Below are 24665 nucleotides of genomic sequence, written 5' to 3' on the forward strand. Positions count from 1 at the left end.
ATTGATGCACCTGCCTTTTGAGAATGGCATAAAGCTTTTTGGTTTTGGAAAGTGTACATGGTGAGTTTTTTAAACTCCATTTATCTAAACCAATGATTTTAATTGACCTCACCTTCCAGCATGACTTTGTATAATTTCACACTATATGTCTGAATTAATATATTATAAAACAGTATGACATTGAAATTATTGATTATTCACTTTCCAAACAATGCTTCCACACAGAATGAGTATTGTGTAATATAAAGTATATATATATATGTCAACATTTTAGAGAGCTATTTAACTTGTCTTTTCATGTTGGCATATTGGGATCCTGTGTTATTATGGGATTTCTTCAGTATTGTTTGTAGTCTCTGGTTTCCACATATACTAATCCTTCAAGTGATTGAAAAGCCAAGAATTACATTTCCTTTCAGTTTATCGCGTCCACGTTGATGTTTAACCTCCATGTGAGCTGTAATCCTAATCCCACAATTCTAATCTACTCTTTTTATTTTCCATTCTTTCAACCACTTAACTATATTTGTGAATTCACAGCCTCACAATCCTTTTTTATATAGTTTCCTGTTCTGTCTTTTTTTTTTACATTTAATCTTAAATGACAGAGTGATGACATAGATTTCTTCAGTGATCTTGTTTCCTACCCCAGTATACATGGAAAAATATAGCAAGGGCTTATTGGCGAAATTCAGATAAATTTATAGTTGTAGAAATAAGCTTTTTTCAAAGCTATTTCACTCGATGCCGCCTTCCGGTAGCTATAAATCACAATTTTGCAATGTTTAATTCAGTGCTAAATCTGATAGCAATTTACATTGTACCACCTCTATTAGTCCTGTGAAGAATCTAAGTGGGGCGGGTTTGTTTTGTGCTAGGAGAAATTTGCACTGTTGAATTTGTCAGTTCTTAATAGGATCTGCGATAATACATAGTACGTAGCAGTCAGATCTGTTCCAACTATGTTGCCAAATTGGCTTTCTAAGTTGCTTAATTCCATTGCTAGCTGTTACTTTGAATTTTGCCACGTTAAACCACGTGTAGATTGTACCTCATGAGCTTAGAAATAACCACTATTGAAGTATGTATTGCCTTTAACAGATGCCACCTTGAATGAGGCTGCAAGAGTCCTCCGCTTGCTACATATAGAGGAGCTACGAGACCTTCAGACCAAGATTAATGAAGCTATTGTAGCTGTTCAGTCAATAATAGCTGATCCCAAAACTGATCACAGGCTGGGAAAGGTTGGAAGATGATCAAAAGTTGGAAATAGTTGACAATTTGCGCTGCTTTGTAATTTTTAATTTAACACTGTAGACTTGAGAAGAGGAAAATAACTTTTGAGCCTAGGTGATTAAGTAAACCCATGGAGTGGTAAACTGTACACTAAAATGGAATAAATGCTAAAATAACTTCAGAAATTACAAAATTTGTTTTTTGAGTTTATTGTTAAATTGAAACAAAGTTACAAGAGTATTGTGTAGTTACACGCATTCCAAGTGATGTATATGCTTTACAATAGGAAATAGATAACAAAAGTATAAAATTAAACTGTTCAGGTTGTGTTAAAATTATAGTTTATTCCTTGCAAGAAAAACACTTGCATGGAGCAATACTACATTGTATACTTAAAGTGAAATAGAAATACAAAACAAATGTTTGAGAGCAGGTTCATTTATTAAATGTTTATCGATACATAAAATCATGAGAACTTGTGCTGGTCAACATATTGCTTAAAATTTTTCAGTGACTAGTTTAACTGGAAAAGCTGTATAATTCATACTATTTAATGATAACCAGTAGAGAATCCCACATTGAGCCAATTGAGGATTCTGTTATGAAGATGGGTCTGTCCCCACCTGGAGAAGCAGTTTAGAAACAAAAAACAGATTATTTTTAAGAAGTGTTTGGAAGGCATGATAGAATAGCAATATTTACACTGTCTGAATGAAGAAGGATTCAAATTATTTTTCAGTAAATCAGTCTGTTGCCAGTATTTATTCGAATGCTTAAAGAGGAGGAGAGTTATACTAAAGTGGAACATTATCCTGGCGTTGTAGAAAGTATTTGCATGCCTTCTTAATTTTTGCCGACCTTAGCAATTTTGTAACACTTCAAAAATATTAGTTGGAGTTAGACTGGGAACAAACATGAGTTAATAGTGCACATCACTCTCAGACTTTGCACACAATGTCTACTGCCAAGCTATTTTAACAATTTTAAAGTATACTTAAGAGCTACTGAGACTAAGGTAACATATATATTCCTTCATAACATTTATTACTGCAAAATCTTGGCTCAATATAACACTGAGGCTATCGGTGCTCACCGATATTATGGAGTAAATGGGAGAGCAACTTCTGACGTCTGTAAATGCACAATAAAACGTGAAAATCAGGAAGTTGCTGTCCAGTTTGCTGTGTTCCACCACAAGCTTCTCTACACCAGCATCTTGCCAAGAAACTACATTGAAACACATGAAAGGCATGAAGTTGCAGTACTTACCCTACAGATACAACAAAACAAGTTGGGGTGTGAATTTAATATTCTAACCTGTAGTTCCTGGTTTAGACTTTGCGTGTCTCAGTAAGGAGTCCTCAGTCTGGTTGAAGACACAGGCTATTGCTTGTCCTGCTCACATATGTCTTAGATTTCCTGGAGAGCGTGCTGTGCTGCTATATTGTCTAGAACCGTAAATTGCGACACAAAAGCCTACTAAAGGTGTGGGCACTTTAAGTGTAATAAATGGTGGGTGCTGTTCTCGCTACTGACCACATAAACAAGGGCATTTAATATGTGGTTACTCAGTGATAACATTTATGGTAAAATGTGAGATCTAAAAAATTCTGAATTTCCATTTAATGAGAATCAATTCCACATTATAAAGTCTGAAGAATACCTGGATTAAACTGAACTCTGATTTTTTTTTTAAAATACTAATAGTTAACCTCCAACCTTTCTCTTTCAAACTTTTTTCTACTGGGATATTAATAGGATTTGTGAATGATTAGTTCATATTTTAAAACTTCCAGTAATGCTAAATATTAAATTGGTATATTCTCTTTTCTAGCCCTACTTCTGCCAGTCTGTAAGATAACGGTTGGATGCCTGTTGCAAAATATTCTGATCATTTCCTAACACAGTTATGAACCTTCTGTACCTTTTTAATGAGGGAAAATAAGTTGATTACGCAGACTTTTTTTTTCTCCTGCCTCTATTTCGACTTTTTTTGTCCAGGTCATTGAGAAGTACAGGTTGAAAATGCTGCTTGTCTGAAATCCAGTATGTGAACTGTGTTCTTAAGGATTAAGAATTGCAGAGAAGGGTCTCAGTTCTTAAGTCAGTTACAATAACACATTACTTAACTCATCGCCAGAGTTGCTCGGTACCTTTTATGTAAGTCGTTATTTACTAGTGACAGGAATACTGCATCTGACCAATACTGGATAGATCTATATGTTACAAAACCACTGAAAATATTTGGTATTGCCAGCACTGAACCAGCTAACTGCCAAGAAAGTTAGGCCAAATAAAAACTACATCCTGTTTTTAGGTAATATATAATGGTTCCATAGTGATTCGATGTGTAAAAGCATCTCCATGTCAGAGTCAGCCATAAAGATCAGGAACATTCTGTAGATTCAGTCCAGTTCTTTTCAACCCTTTGAAGACTGAAGCCAACTTTAAGGGGAAAAAATGCCTAATTCTTAGATTTTTTATAATATTCATGAGAAAATGTGATTTCTTAAATTTGAATCATAGCTTTTAAAATTAGTTTGTCAGCTTTTACTGCTTTGGAAAATAAATATCCCAAGTACAATATGATTTACTATAAGCATTATTCATTGCCTGCAGTGGCCTAACATGACCACCTGCATTTTGGCTTTAGTCTGTAGCATTTGTATTATCCCTCCAGAATATGTCAGGCTAGTTATAATTGACACTAAACAATTTCTGCTTTACAGATATGATAAATAGGCATTTCATAATTAAATAAAATCAGTATTACTATAGTTTGTTCCAGATTAAATCCTCTGATGTACTAAGCTTTGGCTCAATTTGTAGTTTTAGTTAGAGAAACCACCCTCTAAACAGGAACTAATTATACACTTTGTCAAACTATGGGACATTCATACATCTGATATGTCTATTGTACGTACCTTGACAAGGGTAACAATTATCATAACATCTGGCTGAATAACTAAATCTTGCTAAATTTTATGTGCAGATTCAAGATGTAGAACTTCTGAAAATCATGGTTTGCTTGCAGTTATTTGAAGCTGACTGAAGAAAAGTACAGAAATAATTCTGCTGTAAATTCTGGATGATGGGAAAGGAAATTGTAATGTTTTGACAATCTTTAGAAAAAAATACTGCCTTCCCTTAAACCACCTGTGAAGTACTTTATTACATAGTTTGTGGTTTTGCTTATGCTCCACTGCATCACATAGTTCTGTTATGTATCCAGCACAGAACTACTGTTTAAGCTCTTGTGATCTTAAATTTCAAAATTAGAGGCCAGGTATTCTGGTGTTTGTACCAGTAAGTCATTGTACATTGTAGACAATCAAAAGGCAGCATAGTAGTGTTCTTTTTAAGTCATGAGGTATGAAAGCTCTTACAAAAAAATGTAGTTGCTACGTAACACATTTTCAGTTTAGTTCCCTACTAACCATCGGGAAGAAGTACACACCAATCTGTCTGCACATTCTGCTCAAATAGAGACTTTTTTCCCTCCAGATGTAGTAAGATGAAATATAGTTGTCATTACCAGCAGAGTCATTATTTTCTTCCTGCCAGAAAAGAAAGAAAAAGTGTACGGTAAATGATGGACTTCTATTAGGAATGCATGCACACTATGTTAAATGGACAAAGCTATTGCACTGAATTTTAGCAATTGTATTAGTTTGATACCATTTAGCTTTTTTAAAACTGAGACTAATACATTATTAATTGTCAAACACATATCCTGCTATAATCGAGCAAGAACTGAGTTATTTGAATTGATAAATTTATCATTCCTCATAATTTTTTTAACTTGAGAATTCTACCAACTTGAGAGCTCCAAGATAGATTTGAGAACTCTACTTTGAAATCACTGAAGAGTAGCATTGCTTGAGAACGTGGATGAATGGAGAGAACTTGGGAACATTTGAGATGCTGAGTTGATACGCCATGAAACAATTACTACATACCACTAAAGATAAGAATGAGCTAATGAAATTTATTACTCTCGATCCTGAATGACATAGGTATGTAGCAATTAATGAAAAGGCACTGCTGTAATATCAAACCAGATTTTAGAAACAGTTGCATCAAATTTCTTTAAACAAGCATATAATCATTTTAACAATCTATTGGTATAGTGCTTAAGCCAAAACCGTAGGAAGGACTTGTCTAAAATCCTGTACTCTTTAATTGCTCAGATGGATGCAAAAGTAGGACTTTTCTTTCACTGATGTTTTAAGTTAAAGTAATATTGTCATTACCGTGACTGTTTGCCTATGTGATGCAACTGAGATCTCTGATGATGCAATGTGACTTGGATCACATCAAAAAAACAAGTTTATACAAGTATTATTATTGCCTCATACAAACTATGTTACAAAAATTCAGAACTTTTTCAGCTTGCATTTGCACAGTTGGAGGAATATTGACTGGGACACCAGAATTGATTCGCTCCTTCTTGGAACAATTCCATGAAATCTTTTAGGTCCATTGGAGCAAACGGTCTTGCTTTAACTCCTTATCCGACAATAAGTATTCCCTCTATACTGCACTGAAGTGTCAGCCTATATTATGTGCTCAAGGCCGAGCTTTGCAAACTCTGCTTTGAATACTCTCTGCACAAGCTTCCAGCAACAAAAATAAGAGTGGGCCTGTAATACATTTTTTAATAAAAGCAAAATACTGCAGATGCTGGAAATCTGAAATAAAAACAAGAAATGCTGGAACCACTCAGCAGGTCTGGCAACATCTGTGGAAAGAGAAGTAGAGTTAACGTTTCGGGTCAGTGACCCGAAGAAGGGTCACTGACCCGAAACGTTAACTCTGCTTCTCTTTCCACAGATGCTGCCAGACCTGCTGAGTGGTTCCAGCATTTCTTGTGTTTATATAATACATTTTTTAACCTTGTTTTAATTATTTTTGTTTTTAAAATTCTGGGATCTTAAGTATAGGAGGCTGCAGTAAGACTAATATGTTGATAGATGATCTGCCCCAGGAAAATTTTAAACAGGAAGTATTACAAATAGAATGTGGCTGCAACTTTACATTTAAACTTTTGGAATCATAGAAATTGCTTTTAGAACACAATGCATTAACAGGGAGTAATATTACAAAACATAGTAATTCTAAACTGTAAAGAATTGTATTTCCTGGCAACAAATTTCCAATTTGTTATTCTCTTACCATGTGGACAACGAGGGTAAGCCACAGTTATTCCATACAGATGTGATCGCTGATTGGGTAGGTACTCATCAGTAATCTGGTTGGTATCTTTGGTTACAGCTATAATTCCATCTCTGAAAAAGCAAGAAATTGAGGTAATGTGAACACAAAATCAGAACTGCAAAATCCAACTGGGAAGGAGAAATAGAATAGTGAATACCAGTGAGTGATGTCCAGACACTAGTCTAATCAAGGGTGTTAAATAAGTTAGTTATAAATGCATTAACCTTTGCTCTTTTGAACCCCTCAATTAGACTGCTGCATTGTAGTTACTCATATACATAATAAATAACATTTCCTGGTCTATGTTGGTTTTATTCTTGTCCTTTAAAACTCTGGAGGCCACTAAAGAAATTGTAGAGAAAGATTTTTTTACACCTGTTGTGCATGGGCTGCTACCTGCAGAAATTTGCTCCTCTGGATTGCCTCTATGTATTGGAGCTTGTAATACTCCCTGAGCACAGTGAGAATGTTCAGCCCACATCCTCTTGTTTCCATTTGCCCAATAGTGGGAACAATCTTTCACCACTTACCCACAGTAAGGTACTGAGTTTCATTCATCCTTTTATGGGATGCTCCTCTCAGCACTGCCTCCGCTCCCGCATTGCTACTGCGGCTTCTGGCTCTCCCCATTCCATTCCTCTCCACATCTTGTTCAAGCCCACATCCATGACTTGTATTTTCCTAGACTTTGTTATCCCCGAGCCCCCATATCACAGTCTGTGACCCCTATATGCGTGTCCCCCTGTAGGGGGTAACCTATTAGCATAGATAGAAGATTGGCTAGACTGATCGAGTGGTGTGTCATAGGGATTAGTGCTGGGACCTCAACTTTTAACAATTTATATAAATGACGGATGAAGTGATCGAAGGTATGGTTGTTAAACTTGCTAATGACACAAAGATAGGTAAGAAAGTAGGGGAAGAGGACATGAGGCAACAAAGGGATATAGATAGGTTATGTGAGTGGGCAAAGATCTGGCAAATGGCATATAATGCGGGAAAATGTGAAATAGTCCAATTTGGCAGGAAGAATAAACAAACATTATCTAAATGGTGAGAGATTGCAGAGCTCTGAGATGCAGAGGGATCTGGGTGTCCTAGTGCATGAATTGCAAAAGGTTGGCATACAGGTACAGCATGTAATTAGGACAGCTCATAGAATGTTATCACTTATTGTGAGGGGAATTGGATACAAAAGTAGGCAGGGCATACAGTTATACAGGGCATTAGTGGGACCACATCTGGAGTATTGTGTACAGTATTGGTTTCCTTATTTAAGGAAGGATGTAAATGCATTGGAGGCAGTTCAGAGAAGGTTTACTAGACTAATACCTGGAATGGGCGGGTTGTCTGAGGGAAGGTTGGACAGGCTAGGCTTGTATCCAGTGGAGTTTAGAAGATTAAGAGGTGACTTGATTGAAATATATAAGATCCTGAGGGGTCTTGACAGGGTGGATGTGGAAAGGATGTTTCCCCTTGTGGGAGAATCTAGAACTAGGGGCCCCTGTTTAAAAATAAGAGGTCGCCCATTTAAGACAGATGAGAAATTTTTTCTCTGTGTCATAAGTCTTTGGAACTCTTCCTCAAAAAGCAGAAGCAGAGTCTTTGAATATTTTAAGGCAGAGGTAGATAGATTCTTGATAAGCAAGGGGGTGAAAGGTTATTGGAGGTAGGTGAGAATGTGGAGTTGAGGTTGCTATCAGATCAGCCATGCTCTTGTTGAATGGTGGAGCAGGCACGAGGGGCCAAGTGGGCTACTCCTGCTTCTAATTCGTATGTTTGTATGTATTCCATGTTGGTTCAGGGAATGCCGCTGCGATGCTCTCATGGGCAGTTGCCCTGGACTATGAGAAGCAACGCCCAGGAGACGTGTGGCCCATTTTGGGACCATGACATTAAGCACAGAACACGGCAGCCTGGATTGTATCATGGGAAAATGTATGACACCCCTGCATGGGTACATCACCTCTTCCAAACACACCATCCTGACTAGGATGCATCACTGTGCCAAAGTTCTGGACCTTCCTACCCAACGTTTTGGAAGCACCTTCGCCACGTGGCCTGCAGCGGTTCAAGAAGGCAGCCCACCGCCGCCTTGGGGAAATAAGGGATGAACAATAAATACTGGCTTTGGTAGTGATGTTCACATCCTGAGTGATTTTTTTTAAAATTGTGCCTATCCTTGTTGCTATTTCTCTCCAACTACAACCTGCACCTTTAATATAGAAAAACATCTTAAGGGTATAATCAAAAAATGGATGTGGTGCCAAGAAGATATAATGAGTGACCAAAAACTTTTCCAAAGAGCTGGGTTTCAAAGAGAGATTTAAAGAAGAGGTGGAAGGGCAGGAATGTCTGAACGTGTGGTTTCGGCAGCTCAAAGCTTAGCTGTCAATAATCGGGCAATTAATTATACCCACTCCAGCTTACCATTCATCATTTTATATTAATTGCAAGCAATTAGTCAAACCCTTTTCAAAGTAACTTATAGACATTGCTTCAACAATGGTTTGTGGCAAATAGTTTCAATTGTAACCCCATCTTGTGTAAAGATGTTTTGTTCTCACACTTAGCAACTGTTATTACTACAGGTCTGCTGAGAAATTAATAGTTGACTACTGATTACCGGGATCGGTTCTGACAAATGTCTATCAATCCAGTATAAGAGGTATTTAAGATATACTTGCACTTAAACTAACAGGCCGATTAGGTTTTGTTCCTACCTTCTCCAGTCTGTGTAGTAGAAGTGATTTGAGTAGGCAACAATACTAAAAGGATAATTCAGACCTCTCTGCACCACATGCCTTCCTGTACCATCTGAAAATATGCATTCCAGGTCTTTGGTTCCTTTTCATCCCAATCATCAATGAAAGCAAGTGAAATATAAGTAGTTAGTATTCAGCAAATTTCAAAAGTGGAATTCCTCAATTTTGTTTTATTTTTCATGCCCTACAGTTATGTTTTAAAATAAAAACAAGAAATACTGGAACCAGCATCCACAGTATTTTGCTTTTAGTTATGTTTTAAAATCAGCTTTAATGACAACTAATTTGATCCTTATAACAGGTTGCCTTTTAAAAAGTAAAACCTGCTTAGCCTGTGAGACATACCGGCATCAGCCCAACAGAGTTGTGAGGAAAATGGGTCAAAAGTCAACCCATTGGGCAATCCAATGTCATTTTTAACCAACACCCTTCTGTTAGTTCCATCTACACGAGAAGTCTCAATTTTAGGAGCTTCACGATTCCAGTCTGTCCAGTAAAGGTTGCTGAAAGGAAAGCAGAAGAGCATAAGAATTAATGCAAACAAGTCTGAGTATCTAATCTAAAGGCAGTGGGAGCCTGTCATTTGGCATTTTCAAAACAGACCATTATCTTTTTTGAGGCTATCTTAAAAGGAAACATTTGCTGGCTCCAGGCTTTGTTTAATTCTATTCGAACTTTGCTAGTAATCACTAAGGTATTCTACCCATTTCAATTTGCTGCAATGTAAATTTTCTCCACACTAAAAGCAGTGGAAGTATCTTAGATCTATAATATAGTGTGGTAGCAACATGATGCCACATCATGTAATTTAGATTGCTGTCATATGTTAACATTTTGGAAAAAACCCTGCTCTTTGCTTGATGTCTTGTAAAAGCTATAATCATGCTGTCTACATAGGCTCTGTATGTATGTCTAATTGGAAAGAAAACACTTCAGATATTTTAAAATTATTTTCTTCTGCTCGCGAGCTGTAAAAATTTGATACTGATATGAAACCTACCCTTTAAGAGAATCCACTACGACTGCTCTGGGATTTACCAGATCAGTATCAACAAGAACTTGCCGTTGAGATCCATCCACTTTGGCAGTTTCTATTTTATCCAATCCACTGTCAGTCCAAAACATGTTTCTGTGGAGGTAGTCTATAGTTAGTCCTTCAGGACTAATCAGTCCTAAAGTAGAAGCAGAAGTACAAAGAGGAGGAAAATATTATTCAGTATCCATCTTGACAATTTAGTAGATAGAGTAATTTGCCTGTAGAACTGCAATTGTGTCAACTATTTTCAGTGGTACGACCTCAGAACTTAAAAAGTTATCCAATGCAGTGTGTCACAGATGTAAAGGTGTCAGCACACTGGATTGGGTATTCTGGAGCCTGTTTTATTAGAGAAATATATGTGAAGCTAAGGAAAAATGGGAGATATAAAAGAAAGAAAGCATACAGCTATTTTCTCTCTCCTCCTAAAGGTAGTGAATCAAGTTAAGTAAAGTTCCACAGGCTCCGGCAGCCATCTACTACCTCATCCAATTGGTCATTCTTAGTATCTGAGCCTAGGGCCAAGTGTCAGCAGACTGTTCAACTGAGAGCTGATTCTATCCTCATCCTGTATTCATCAGACAAATGTGCTTACAGCAGGAATTGCTGGGAAGTGTTGAGGAGTGGGATCACTAGCTGTTTGTTTAATTACTTATGTATGTTCGCTCTTTCCCTCTCTTGCCTGAGGGTATTGAAGTCAATTGTAATAGCCCATCGATGCTGCAGCCCGATCAACTAATTCAGCATAGATGAGAGATCAAAGCAGGGGTTTTAACATTTGTTGAAGGGGGATTTATTATAATGTGCTATTAATGTAAACAATGGCCATTTTAACATGGATTCTAAGAAACACAAGCATAAATAACAATGGGACAAGGGAGGCACAAAGTTGAGAGCATTTAGCATTCCAAGCATTCCACTTCCATCCCCCCACTCCACCATGACCCTGCTCATGTCCTGCCCCTCAAGAGGAATGCAGTGATGCCTGCTTAAATTCTTTGTGTCTATTAAAAATAAATCATAATTATACAAAAGTTTGTTTTAAAACGTTTGCACTATATAATTTTCTTATTCCAGATTTTTATGTATCGTAAAATCACAGTAACTTTCAGAACCTGAATTAATGACAACTCACCTGAATTAATGATAATTTCTGGCTCAGCACCTGGTTCCAAACTAACTCGACTAATAGTTCGGCCAGAAACGTCAGTCCAGTAAACCATCTTTTCCCTGCAGTCATAATCAATACCAATAACAATTGAACCCTTGGAAGGGAAAAATAAGCCAGAAGAAAGCAGTTAATTGTTTAATAGAGCACCGTTCAGAAAATTCAAAAAAACAGTGAACCCAATCTGGACAAGTTTACAAATCTGTATAACAGCTGGAGAAACTCAAATACAAACACAAGTTTCCACATATCAACTTACTGGAAAGAGATTACATAATTTACATAGCTCTGTTTAACTAGCAGCATTGCTTGGCGTTAATGTCTACTTTAACCAAGTTTGAAGCCAATTTCTTCTGTTGAACATTAATTAATGCAAAATAGCAAATGCATAAACGCTATTAGACCATTGTAGAGAGGCAAACATAAAAAGTAACAGTAAAGGAGACATTTAAAATTACTCATATAAAATGCTCCAGCATGTAAATAGCAGCAGAACTTGAGTTAATTTCAATGACTGGTTTCCGTAATGGGTACACATAAATTTATTCACAGAATATGATATTACTACCAATTATATATTCCAATGTGGTAATGATTTAATAAGTATTTTTTTTTTAACTCTGCAGATGTTGTCAATGTGTCTGATCACATAGAAAGGAACTGGCAGCAGTTACATAACATGCATTTGGTGCTCAGTTTTCTGCATCTGGCTTGCCAGCACATGCTGGAAATGAGCACAGAGCATTTCACTTCACGCAAAAGGCTATGGCCATTCCCTTCATTCCCCAGTAGCTTTTATCTCTGGATTAATCACAGAGGAGACCTGAGTGAAACCAGGTCAAGTGTGCACTGATTTATTCAACAAGGTTGTCAAAAAATCATGACCCCTAAACCCCTGGGTTGGGAGAGGGCACGAGTCTGATTTCACTGTAAGGGCCATCTGGAATATGAGACAATACTGGTTCCATTGGAATTCTGCCTTGTTTATTTTATTTTATTTATTTCATTTTATTTAGAGATACAGCACTGAAACAGGCCCTTTGGCCCACTGAGTCTGTGCCGACCATCAACCACCCATTTATACTAATCCTACACTAATCCCACATTCCTACCACATCCCCACCTGTCCCTATATTTCCCTACCACCTACCTATACTAGGGGCAATTTATAATGGCCAATTTACCTACCAACCTGCAAGTCTTTTTGGCTGTGGGAGGAAACCGGAGTACCCGGAGAAAACCCACACGGACACAGGGAGAACTTGCAAACTCCACACAGGCAGTACCCAGAATTGAACCCGGGTCGCTGGAGCTGTGAAGCTGACCACTGCGCCACTGGACCTTTAAATGCTTGTTCAGATTGGGGGGGGGTGGGTGGGTAGTGGTATGGATGAATCTCCTACCCACTCCCTCATCCCTACCCCATGATAAGGGGGTGTGTTGGGCAGAGTTCCTGGGCTTCCCTGGGAAATTCCTCCATTTAAGGACTCAATGGAGCTCATGCCAGTTGAGATCAGGTACGAGTCCCTTTGAAGGCCCCAAATCTTTACTGCAATAAGGTAATTAATCCAGGTGGGACATCTTCTCTAGTGACAGAACGACTCCAGTGGGAACTGAAATATGAAAACTTTTTTCTTTGGCTCATTTGGGCATCGGGCGTGCTGAGGCAGTGCGGCAAGGCGCTGCTTTATCGTACGAGGGCAGAACAGGTCAACGTGGGGTAGGTGCCCTTGGGCTGTCCCTGCAGGAACTAGTGGTCTGCCTTGACTATGCAAATTACCCTGCCCCCAAGATTTTGAACAAGGGCTTGGGCCTGTAGCTATGATAGGTTGGGATTTCATTCAGTTGGTAGAGCAGTCCCCAGGAATTTCAGGGTCCATTGTTCAATGCTGGCGCCAATGCCTGCAATACAATTAAAAAAGATAAAAATACTTTCAACAAATTGTAACACAGGAAACTGTGACTACATGTCAAAAGTAATTCTTTGGTAATAAAGCGCTCGGAGATCATGGACGGAGCTATATAAATGCAATCTTTCTTTCAATTTATCAGTTAACATCTCTGCATTCATTTTTCTCACTTGCACCAGCTATACTTGCCACAAATTATACTTCAATTTATCTCATTGCATATGAGCCATTTATACGTACCAAAAAATGAAAATAGCCTGACCCCACCTTTCCCCTTCCCAAGTGCGAAAATTATCTGGGCTATTCCAATGCAGAAACTTATAAAAATATATACTTTACATGAAGAGCTAACAGGCTCTTGGCTCCCTCTTTGTTTAGCTGAGTACCATTCAGGGGCAGATACCCAATGTGCTGTCCCTGAGCATATAAAAGGAAGGTACCCGTGCGTGGTGGAGTCACAACAGGCGCTGTAGTAGGCTGTATAAAGGGAGGTGGAACAGTTGGTATACCTGGCAAATTCAATGGGAAAAAACAAATTCATAAATCTCGACAATGAATTCTAAATCTTTATAAAAGTACTATGGTTATAATGCAGTGTCTTAATAAAAAGTAATTAGTAAAACCAATTCTGAATACTCAATACAAACTGTGGCTTTGCTCTGTTTCTATCTTTAATACTGCATATTTCAACCTTGGATAAATTTTGTTGCAGTCTTGCCTCTGAGTCAAAAGGTTGTGGATTCAAGCCCCACTCCTGAGACTTTAGCACACTATACTTGGCCTTTATTCAAAAAAGGAGGGAAACAGAAATCAGGAAACTACAGGCCAGTTAGCTTAACATCTGTCTTAGGGAAAATGTTAGAAGCTATTATTAAAGATGTTATAGCAGGGCACTTAGAAAAATTCAAGGTAATCAGGCAGAGTCAACATGGTTTTGTGAAAGAGAAATCATGTTTAACCAAGTTATTGGAGTTCTTAGAGGGAGTTATATGTGCTGTGGATAAAGGGGAACCAGCGGATGTATTGTACTTAGATTTCCAGAAGGCATTTGATAAGGTGCCACATCAAAGGTTATTGCAAAAAACAAAAGCTCATGGTGTAGAGGTAACATATTGGCATGGATAGAAGATTGCTTAGCTACCAGGAAACAGAAAGTAGGCATAAATGGGTAATTTTCTGGTTGGCAAGATGTAACGAGTGGTGTGCCACAGGGATCTGTGCTGAAGCCTCAACTTTTTACAATTTATATAAATAACTTAGATGAAGGGACCGAAGGTATGGTTGCTAAATTTGCTGATGATACAAAGATAGGTAGGAAAGTAAGTTGTGAAGAGGATGTAAGGAGGCTACAAAGGGTGAGCAAAAATCTGGCAAATGGAGTATAATGTGGAAAAATGTGAAATTGTCCATTTTGGCAGGAAGAATAAAAAAAGCATATTATTTAAATGGTGAGAGATTGCAGAGTTCTGAGATGCAGAGGGATCTGGGTGTCCTATTGCATGAATTGCAAAAGGTTAGTATGAAGATCCAGCATGTAATTAGGAAAGCTAATAGAATGTTATCGGTTATTGCAAGGGGAACTAAATACAAAAGTAGGGAGGTTATGCTTCAGCTATACAGGGCATTGGTGAGACTACATCCAGAGTATTGTGTACAGTATTGGTCTCCTTATTTTTAAGGATGTAAATGCATTGGAAGCAGTTCAGAAAAGGTATACTAGACTAATACCTTGAATGGGCGGGCTGACTTATGAGGAAAGATTGGACAGGCTAGGCTTGTATCCGCTGGAATTTAGACGAGTAAGAGGCAACTTGATTGAAACATACAAGATCCTGAGGGGTCTTGACAGGATGGATGTGGAAAGGATGTTTCCACTTGTGAGAGAATCTAGAACTAGGGGTCACTGTTTAAAATTAAGGGGTCGCCCTTTTAAGACAGAGAAGAAGAGAAATCTTTTCTCTCAGAGGGTCGTGAGTCTTTGGAACTCTCTTCCTCAAAAGGCAGTGGAAACAGAGTACTTGAATATTTTTAAGGACGAGGTAGATACATTCTTGATAAGCAAGGGGGTGAAAGGTTATCGGGGGTCGGCGGGAATGTGGAGTAATCAGTTCAGCCATGAACTCATTGAATGGCGGAGCAGGCTCGAGGGGCCGAGTAGCCTACTCCTGCTCCTAATTCGTATGTTCGTATATAGGCTAACACTCTGGTGCAGTATTGAGGGCATGCTACACTGTCAACAATGCTGTCTCTTGGATGATATGTTAAACTGAGGCTCCGTCTGACCTTTCTGATGGATACAAAAGAGCTTCTGCCACTATTTATAGTAGAGTAGGGGAATTCTCACTGGTGTCCTGGCCAATATGGATCCTTCAACCGACATCACTAAAGCAGATTATCTGCTCATTGCTGTTTGTGGGATCTTGCTGTACGCAATTTGGCTCCTGTGTTTCACTATATTACCAATAGTGACTACAATTCAACAAAATACTTCATTGGCTTTAAAACAGTTTGGTCATGAAAGGTGCTACATAAATGCAAGCTGTTTCTTTCTAAAATTGCCCTAATGATTTGAACTTCTCATTTTGGAAAGAAAGCATGAACATTTTTACCAGCTACACTATTTTCATTATTCTTTTCCTCTATCTTTAAAAGATCTTTAATTTTCACTTTACAACCAAAGTAAAGATGGAAGTTCTCACATGCTGGTGGACTGCCAGGTTCAGTTCTAGTTCCTTGAATTTCTCGACCCTCTTTATCCACACACCAACAGTAACCACTGTTTCCATGGCACTGCAAGGGGCTAAACTCCCCAAACTGATTACACTTGGGAATATATTGATCATCAGCTGGTCTGCCACCATAATGTTCCAGAAGGCTCAGTCTCCAACGTTCACACACGGTCTGTGGACGCTGAATGGGTTCTGAAATGCATTGATATAACTTAGTCAAAATGTAGAATCTCCTCCACCTGTTGAATGAAACAGTTGTTTAATACTTTCTTATAATGACTCAGTTCTCTGAACGGGATACAAAGAGATCTAGCCCAGATTATTTGGTTGGAAAAATGACATGGCAAGATTTTAAAAATTCTTCTTATGGGATGTGGGCTTCGCTGGCAAGGCCTGCATTTGTTGCCCATCCCTAATTTTATGCCATTTCAGAGGGCAGTTAAGAGTCAACCGCATTGCTGTGGGCCTGGAGTCACATGTAGGCCAGACCAGGTAAAGACAGCAGATTTCCTTCCCTAAAGGTCATTCGTGAACCAAATGGGTTTTTATGACAATCGATGACAGTTATGGTGCCATGAAACTGAGACTAGCTTTCAATTCCAGATTTTTATTAATTAGTTGAATTTAAATGCCTGGGCCTTTGGATTATTAGCTCAGTGACATTACCACTATGCCACCGCCTCCCATCAATGGGAGATATTTCAATATGAGATATATGTTTAGTAAATTAATAATGGCCTCCTATGTTTTACATTTCTATGATTGAAATTCAGAATAGGAGTAAAAGTAGCGCATCAATAGGTGGATTCTAGGGATAAACAGATTTGAGCAAAATGTAAATTTAAAAACAGACTACAGTGGGGGAAATAATATATAAGCAAACTGAGAAACATAAAATGTGTGGAAGGAAAGCAAAAACTAAAATTATGAAAGCAACAGCAAGAACTTTGATAAGCACAAAGGACATAAAGGGATAGTTAAAGGGACTAGTTAGTGATGAAGGAGGCCATCTTGAATATGAGGAAATGAGAAAGAAGTTAAGTATTTCTCCTCACTTTTACAGAGGAAGGTGAAAGAGGCACTGTAGGAGTACCTGATGAGAATGTGAAAGAGTCACCACTAGACATAAATATTCAAAGAGAAACCACATTTAAAATAAAGTTAATTGGTCTAAAAATAGAAAATCAATCAAGCCCAAATGATATGCATCCCAAAATACAGGAGGAGATTTTAGAGGAGATAGCAAAGGGATGAACTATAATTTTCAAAAATTCCATGAAAACTTTAATTTGCCAAGGCTTGCAGAGTGGCAAATGTTACACCCTATTCAAGAAAAGGGAAAATAATGTCAGGAAATTAGTCTGTGTAAGTCTTACCTTGATTGTGGATAAACTTCTAGACTTCATAATGTGAGATTAAATTATTGATCACTTAGAAAACACATGTAATAATCTGTAATATCATGGAATTATAAATTATAAAATTTAACTTTTTTTGAAGAAATAAGAATGCAGTGGATGTACATATGGATTTTGAGAATACATTTGATAAGGTGCCATGCAAGAAGCTTACGACATGAAGAAGAATGGAGCATGTGTGAGATCACAGTATCCAGTACACACAATAAGGGGGTCTCATTATTACAGCTTCCAAATCACACACTTATGTACCTAGATACTGGGCAGTAACTGTACTCTCAACATTGTAGTGTCACCAGGCCTGCTTATGGAAGTGCCCAGTGATACAGAACTCAAGAGAATACCCAGTGCAGATCTGAATTTGTAGCAGTTATTTTGGGGGACTAGTCAGAGGCGAATTAAGAATTCCTGGGGTTCTGGGCATCAAGAATATTCAGGAGCCCCTGAGCCTCTAAATGTACCCCCACCAAAACCCCCACATCCATTAAGGCACAAATCATAGTGAAAAACAGGGAACAATAGGTCATGAGAATGTTTACACTCTGCATTAAAAATAAAGCAAATCATAACATAATATATTACGCTTAAATGAAACTGACGCAGCATCCAGCAGTTCTTCTGCGCTATGGTGAGTTTGGCCGGGGAAATGGTCGCGGGCCCTGACAGCCCTTGTGTTAATCTACCCTGTGAATGGTATATTTTTAATGTGGGCACCCAGTGTCAGTATTAAGCAGTTCCAGGTTAGGTGTAGCAAGGGACAGATGAAGATTCATTTCACCTCCCTTTGCCTTAAAACCAAACAAAGAACAAAAGAACAAAGAAAATTACAGCACAGGAACAGGCCCTTCGGCCCTCCAAGCCTACGCCGATCCAAATCCTCTATCTAAACCTGTCGCCTATTTTCTAAGGGTCTGTATCTCTTTACTTCCTGCCCATTCATGTATCTGTCTAGATACATCTTAAAAGATGCTATCGTGCCGGCGTCTACCACCTCCACTGGCAATGCGTTCCAGGCACCCACCACCCTCTGCGTAAAGAACTTTCCACGCATATCTCCTCTAAGCTTTTCCCCTTTCACTTTGAACTCGTGACCCCTAGTAATTGAATCCCCCACTCTGGGAAAAAGCTTCTTGCTATCCACCCTGTCTATACCTCTCATGATTTTGTACACCTCAATCAGATCCCCCCTCAACCTCCGTCTTTCTAATGAAAATAATCCTAATCTACTCAACCTCTCTTCATAGCTAGCGCCCTCCATACCAGGCAACATCCTGGTGAACCTCCTCTGCACCCTCTCCAAAGCATCCACATCCTTTTGGTAATGTGGCGACCAGAACTGCACGCAGTATTCCAAATGTGGCCGAACCAAAGTCCTATACAACTGTAACATGACCTGCCAACTCTTGTACTCAATAAAAGCAAAATACTGCAGATGCTGGAAATCTGAAACAAAAACAAGAAATGCTGGATTCACTCAGCAGGTCTGGCAGCATCTGTGGAAAGAGAAGCAGAGTTAACGTTTCGGGTCAGTGACCCTTCTTCGGAACGGACAAATATTAGAAAAGTCACAGATTATAAACAAGTGAGGTGGGGGTTGGGCAAGAGATAACAAAGGAGAAGGTGCAGATTGGACCAGGCCACATACACTGTATTCTCTGACAGTCCCCTTCACTATCTGCTACTCCACCAATCTTAGTGTCGTCTGCAAACTAATCAGACCACCTATACTTTCCTCCAAATCATTTATGTATATCACAAACAACAGTGGTCCCAGCACGGATCCCTGTGGAACACCACTGGTCACACGTCTCCATTTTGAGAAACTCCCTTCCACTGCTACTCTCTGTCTCCTGTTGCCCAGCCAGTTCTTTATGTGGCCTGGTCCAATCTGCACCTCACTTGTTTATAATCTGTGACTTTTCTAATATTTGTCAGTTCCGAAGAAGGGTCACTGACCCGAAACGTTAACTCTGCTTCTCTTTCCACAGATGCTGCCAGACCCGCTGAGTGAATCCAGCATTTCTTGTACTCAATACCCCGTCCGATGAAGGAAAGCATGCCGTATGCCTTCTTGACCACTCTATTGACCTGCGTTGCCACCTTCAGGGAACAATGGACCTGAACACCCAAATCTCTCTGTACATCAATTTTCCCCAGGACTTTTCCATTTACTGTATAGTTCACTCTTGAATTGGATCTTCCAAAATGCATCACCTCGCATTTGCCCTGATTGAACTCCATCTGCCATTTCTCTGCCCAACTCTCCAGTCTATCTATATTCTGCTGTATTCTCTGACAGTCCCCTTCACTATCTGCTACTCCACCAATCTTAGTGTCGTCTGCAAACTTGCTAATCAGACCACCTATACTTTCCTCCAAATCATTTATGTATATCACAAACAACAGTGGTCCCAGCACGGATCCCTGTGGAACACCACTGGTCACACGTCTCCATTTTGAGAAACTCCCTTCCACTGCTACTCTCTGTCTCCTGTTGCCCAGCCAGTTCTTTATCCATCTAGCTAGTACACCTTGGACCCCATGCGCCTTCACTTTCTCTAATGTTTTTATTTGATAAGGAATCTTATGGTCTTTGAGTTATGTTGCCAGTTTAATACCAATCAGCACTGAATGATAGATGCATGCCCACTGGAAAATGATCAAACCCAAACCCATTTCAATTATAACCCTTATGGTGGGCAGAAAGATGAGACTGTTATCTCACCGATCTGAGCTGCATTTGAACCCAGTTGCCAGTATTGAAAGGAGAGTTTTCTAATCATTGGATAAATTGAACTTTAGCCTAATTCAGAGGCATTCACTGTAAGTACCTGCTTAAGTAACTGTTCACACAGCGAATATAGTTTATTCTGCCAAAGCATTGATATAAGGAAATAAATAAAGTGCTTGTATCACTGAAACAAAAGAATCTCTGACTCTTCCCTTCCCTATCTCAGCTTCTCTGTTTCCACTTCTGGAGAAAGGCTATCAACATATATTCACTATCAGCCCACTGACTCCTAGAGCTACCTCGACTACAATTTCTCACACCCTGCTTCCTGTAAGGATTCCATTCCATTCTCCCAGTTTCTCCATCTCTGTCGCACCTGTTCAGTTGATGCAAGTTCCACGCCATTGCTTCCGATATGTTTTCATTTTTCCTCAACTGAGGATTCCATCCCCCACTGTGGTTGACCGGGCCCTCAACCATGTCCGACACATTTCCAGCACTTCTGCTCTCACCCCTTCCCCTCCCTCCCAGAACCATGATGGGGCTCCCCTTGTCCTCGCCTTCCACCCCACCAGCCTCTGTTTTCAATGGATCATCCCCTGCCATTTCTGCCACCTCCAGCATGATGCCACCACCAAACACATCTTCCCCTCCCCTCCCCTTTCAGTATTCCGAAGGGACCAGTCCCTCCACGACACCCTGGTCCATTCTTCTATCACCCCAACACATTGTCCCCTTCCCACGGCACCTTTCCATGCAAGTGCAGGAGATGCAATACTGGCCCTTTTACCTCATCTCTCCTCACTGTCCAAGGCCCTAAACACTCCTTCCAGGTGAAACAGTGATTTATGTGTACTTCTTTCAATTTAGCATACTGTATTTGCTGCTCACAATGCAGTCTGCTCTATACTGGGGAGACCAAACGCAGATTGGGTCACCGCTTTGCGGAACACCACCAGTCAGTCCACAAGCATGACCCCAAGCTTCTGGTGGCCTGTCATTTCAATTCTCCACCTTGCTCTCACGCTGACATCTCTGTCCTCGGCCTACAGCAGTGTTCCAATGAAGCTCAACACAAGGTCAAGGAACAGCACCTCATCTTTCGATTAGGCACTTTAAAGCTTTCAGGATTCAACGTGAGTTCAACAATTTCAGTCCGTAATCTGTGCCCCCATTTGATTCCTTTTCTTTGCATGTTTTGGCCTTAATCTTGTTTTCTCTTTTTTTTCCCATCTTGTTTTTGTTTCTGGACAGCAGCTGTCCATTATTCTGCCATCGACACCTCCTCTAGACACATGGTTTGTTTCTTCTCTTATCGCATTACCACTCCCTTTGACGTTGCCCCACCAACTCTTTCCTCATTTAATGTCTCCCATCCGTCCTATCAAAGACCTTCCTTTTTGTTCTTTCTCCACCCTCCCCTATTCTCTTACTTAAAACGTAATACATTTGTAACTTTTCCCAGTTCTGATGAAAGGCCATCGATCTGAAATTTTAACTCTGTTTCTCCCTCCACAGATGCTTCCAGATCTGCTAAATATTTCCAGCACTTTCTGTTTTTATTCATGTTTGTATCACTGAATGTGTTTATAATGACAGTATTTAATACACTAAAAAGAGTGAGGGGAATTTTTAACTGCCAATCACCAATTATAGTCCTTATTGTGGGCATAAAGAGAGCTGGGCTGAAAATCTGGCGGAGAACTTGTGTACCATTTGCCCGCCTGAAACAGTTTGCAGGTGGGACTTTTATGGATGCCCAGCACTCCTGCCCAAATAATCATAGAAATTCACAGCACAGTAGAAGGCCATTCGGCCCATTGGGTCTGTGCCAGCCGAAAAAGAGCTATCCAGCCTAATCCCAATTTCCAGCTCTTGATCTGTAGCCTTGTAGGTTATAGCATTTCAAGTGCATATCTAAGCTCTTTTTAAATAAAAGGGTTACTGCCTCTCCAACCCTTTTAGGCACAGAGTTCCAGGCCCCACCACCCTCTGGGTGAAATCATTTCTCCTCAACCCCCCTCCAATCCTTTCACCAATTATTTTAACTCTATGCCCCTGGTGATTGACCTCTGCTAAGGGGAATAGATCCTTCCTATCCACTCTATCTAGACCCCTTATAATTATTTACTGTTATGGACACTGGACTTTGTAACATGATTATGTTTTAAAAACTGTGATATTTTTAAAATTTTAAGATGGAGTCAGAGAAGTCAGGTGACCTCACCTCAACTCTGCTTAGGCACAAGACAGAAATCTTGGTTACCAGGTCAACAAAGATCCAAGATTAAAGACTTTTTTCAAAAGGCAGAGACTGCAGGGGTATAATAGCTGAAAAACAATGGGTTTCACCCTCCCAGACTTTCGGATCGTAAAGAAGGAGTCAGTGATTTTGAGAGTGCAAATGTGCATGGCAGCTGCTAACACGTTGTCATGTAATTTTTAAAATTACTTTGGGATTCATATCCTGTATTTTAACGTTAATGGTCTCATTGAGGTCATAACAATATACCTCAATTAAATCTCCCCTTAACCTCCTCTGTTCCACAGAAAACAACTGCAGCCTATCTAATTCTTCCTCATTGTTAAAATTCTCCAGTCCTGGCAACATCCTCGCAAATCTCCTCTTTACTCTCTCTAGTGTGATCCCATTGTTTCCATAATGGGGTAACCAGAATTGTATGCAGTGATCTAACTGTGGCCTAACTCGCATTTTACAGAGTTCTAGCATAACCTCCTGGTTCTTATATTCTGTGCCTTGGCTAATAAAGGAAAATATCCCACATTTCTTCTTAAACAGCTTATCTACCGGTTCTGCTACCTTCATGAATCTGTGGACATGCATTCCAAGGTCCCTCTGCTCCTCTACACTTCTCTGTATCCTACCATTTATTTTGTATTCCCTTACCTTTTTTGCCCTCTCCAAATGCATTACCTCACTCTTCTCTGGATTGAATTAGATTTGCCACTTTTCTGCTCATCTAACCAGTCCATTGATATCTTCCTGCAGTCTACAGCTTTCTTTGTCACTATCAACCACACGGCTAATTTTTGTATCACCTGCAAACTTCTCAGTCATGCTCCCTACATTTAAGTCTAAATTATTGATATATACTACAAAAGGCAGGGGACCTAGTACTGAGCCATGTGGAAACAGCCTTCCAGTCACAAAACCAGTTGGCCATTACCCTTTGTTCCCTGCCACTGTGCCAATTTTGGATCCAACTTGCCACTTTTCCTTGGATCCCATGGGCTTTTATTTTTCTGACTAGTCTGCCATTTGCGACCTGGTCAGAAGCCTTGCTAAAGTCTTTGTAGACTATATCAAATGCGTTATCTTCAATGATAACACCCCCACCTAGTTACCTCTTCAAAAAATTCAGTCCTTAACAAATCTGCCTGACTTCCCTTGATTAAACTATGCCTTTCTAAATGACGATTTATATTGTACCTCAGAATTCTTTTCCAATAATTTGCACACAACCAAGGTTAGGCTGACTGGCCTGTAATTGCTCAGTCTATCCCTTTCTCCCTTTTTAAACAACGTTAATCATTAGTAGTTCTCCAGTCCTCCGGCACCACACCTGTAGCCAGACAGGATTGGAAAATGATCAGAGTCTCTGCTATTTTTAAAAAAAAATTCATTCATGGGATCTGGGCGACGCTGGCCAGACCAGCATTTATTGCCCATCCCTAATTGCCCTTGAGAAGGTGGTGGTGAACCGCTGCAGTCCATTTGGGTAGGTATACCCACAGTGCTGTTAGGAAGGGAGTTCCAGGATTTTGACCCAGCGACAGTGAAGGAACGGCGAAATAGTTCCAAGTCAGGATGGTGTGCAACTTGGAGGGGAACTTGCAGGTGGTGGTGTTCCCATGTATTTGCTGCCCTTGCCCTTCTAGTTGGTAGAGGTCGCGGGTTTGGAAGGTGCTGTCTGAGGAGCCTTGGTGCATTGCTGCAGTGCATCTTGTAGATGGTACACACTGCTGCCACTGTGCATCGTTGGTGGAGGGAGTAAATGTTTGTAGATGGGGTGCCAATCAAGCGGGCTGCTTTGTCCTGGATGGTGTCGAGCTTCTTGAGTGTTGTTGGAGCTGCACCCATCCAGGCAAGTGGAGAGTATTCCATCACACTCCTGACTTGTGCCTTGTAGATGGTGGACAGGCTTTGGGGAGTCAGGAGGTGAGTTACTCGCCTCAGGATTCCTAGCCTCTGACCTGCTCTTGTAGCCACGGTATTTATATGGCTACTCCAATTCAGTTTCTGGTCAATGGTAGCCCCTAGGATGTTGATAGTGGGGGATTCAGCGATGGTAATGCTGTTGAATGTCAAGGGGAGATGGTTAGATTCTCTCTTGTTGGAGATCGTCATTGCCTGGCACTTAAGTGGCAAGTAACATTCACGCCACACATCAGCCCAAGCCTGGATATTGTCCAGGTCTTGCTGCATTTCTACAC

General features: G+C 39.8%; 2 protein-coding genes across 7 annotated transcripts in view; one reads left to right on the plus strand and one right to left on the minus strand.

Moving 5' to 3' along the window:
- The window catches only part of rtraf (RNA transcription, translation and transport factor), a 33591-nt gene extending 31194 nt beyond the window's left edge, over positions 1 to 2397 (plus strand). For both annotated transcript variants that reach the window (XM_068039111.1, XM_068039110.1), the window contains exon 8: positions 1102 to 2397. In XM_068039111.1, coding sequence (XP_067895212.1) covers positions 1102 to 1256 — 155 coding nt within the window. In that variant the 3' untranslated portion in view covers positions 1257 to 2397. The remainder of the gene's footprint in view (positions 1 to 1101) is intronic.
- nid2a (nidogen 2a (osteonidogen)) overlaps positions 1659 to 24665 on the minus strand; it is a 165924-nt gene continuing 142917 nt past the window's right edge. For all 5 annotated transcript variants that reach the window (XM_068039105.1, XM_068039106.1, XM_068039107.1 and 2 more), the window contains 8 exons: positions 16032 to 16253; positions 13672 to 13841; positions 11390 to 11519; positions 10219 to 10390; positions 9564 to 9721; positions 9177 to 9300; positions 6412 to 6524; positions 1659 to 4793 (listed from right to left, as the gene is read on the minus strand). In XM_068039105.1, the coding sequence (XP_067895206.1) occupies positions 4783 to 4793; positions 6412 to 6524; positions 9177 to 9300; positions 9564 to 9721; positions 10219 to 10390; positions 11390 to 11519; positions 13672 to 13841; positions 16032 to 16253 (1100 nt within the window). In that variant the 3' untranslated portion in view covers positions 1659 to 4782. The remainder of the gene's footprint in view (positions 4794 to 6411; positions 6525 to 9176; positions 9301 to 9563; positions 9722 to 10218; positions 10391 to 11389; positions 11520 to 13671; positions 13842 to 16031; positions 16254 to 24665) is intronic.

The sequence above is a fragment of the Heterodontus francisci genome, chromosome 9 (genome assembly GCF_036365525.1).
Source record: "Heterodontus francisci isolate sHetFra1 chromosome 9, sHetFra1.hap1, whole genome shotgun sequence".
NCBI classification, from domain to species: Eukaryota; Metazoa; Chordata; class Chondrichthyes; order Heterodontiformes; family Heterodontidae; genus Heterodontus; species Heterodontus francisci.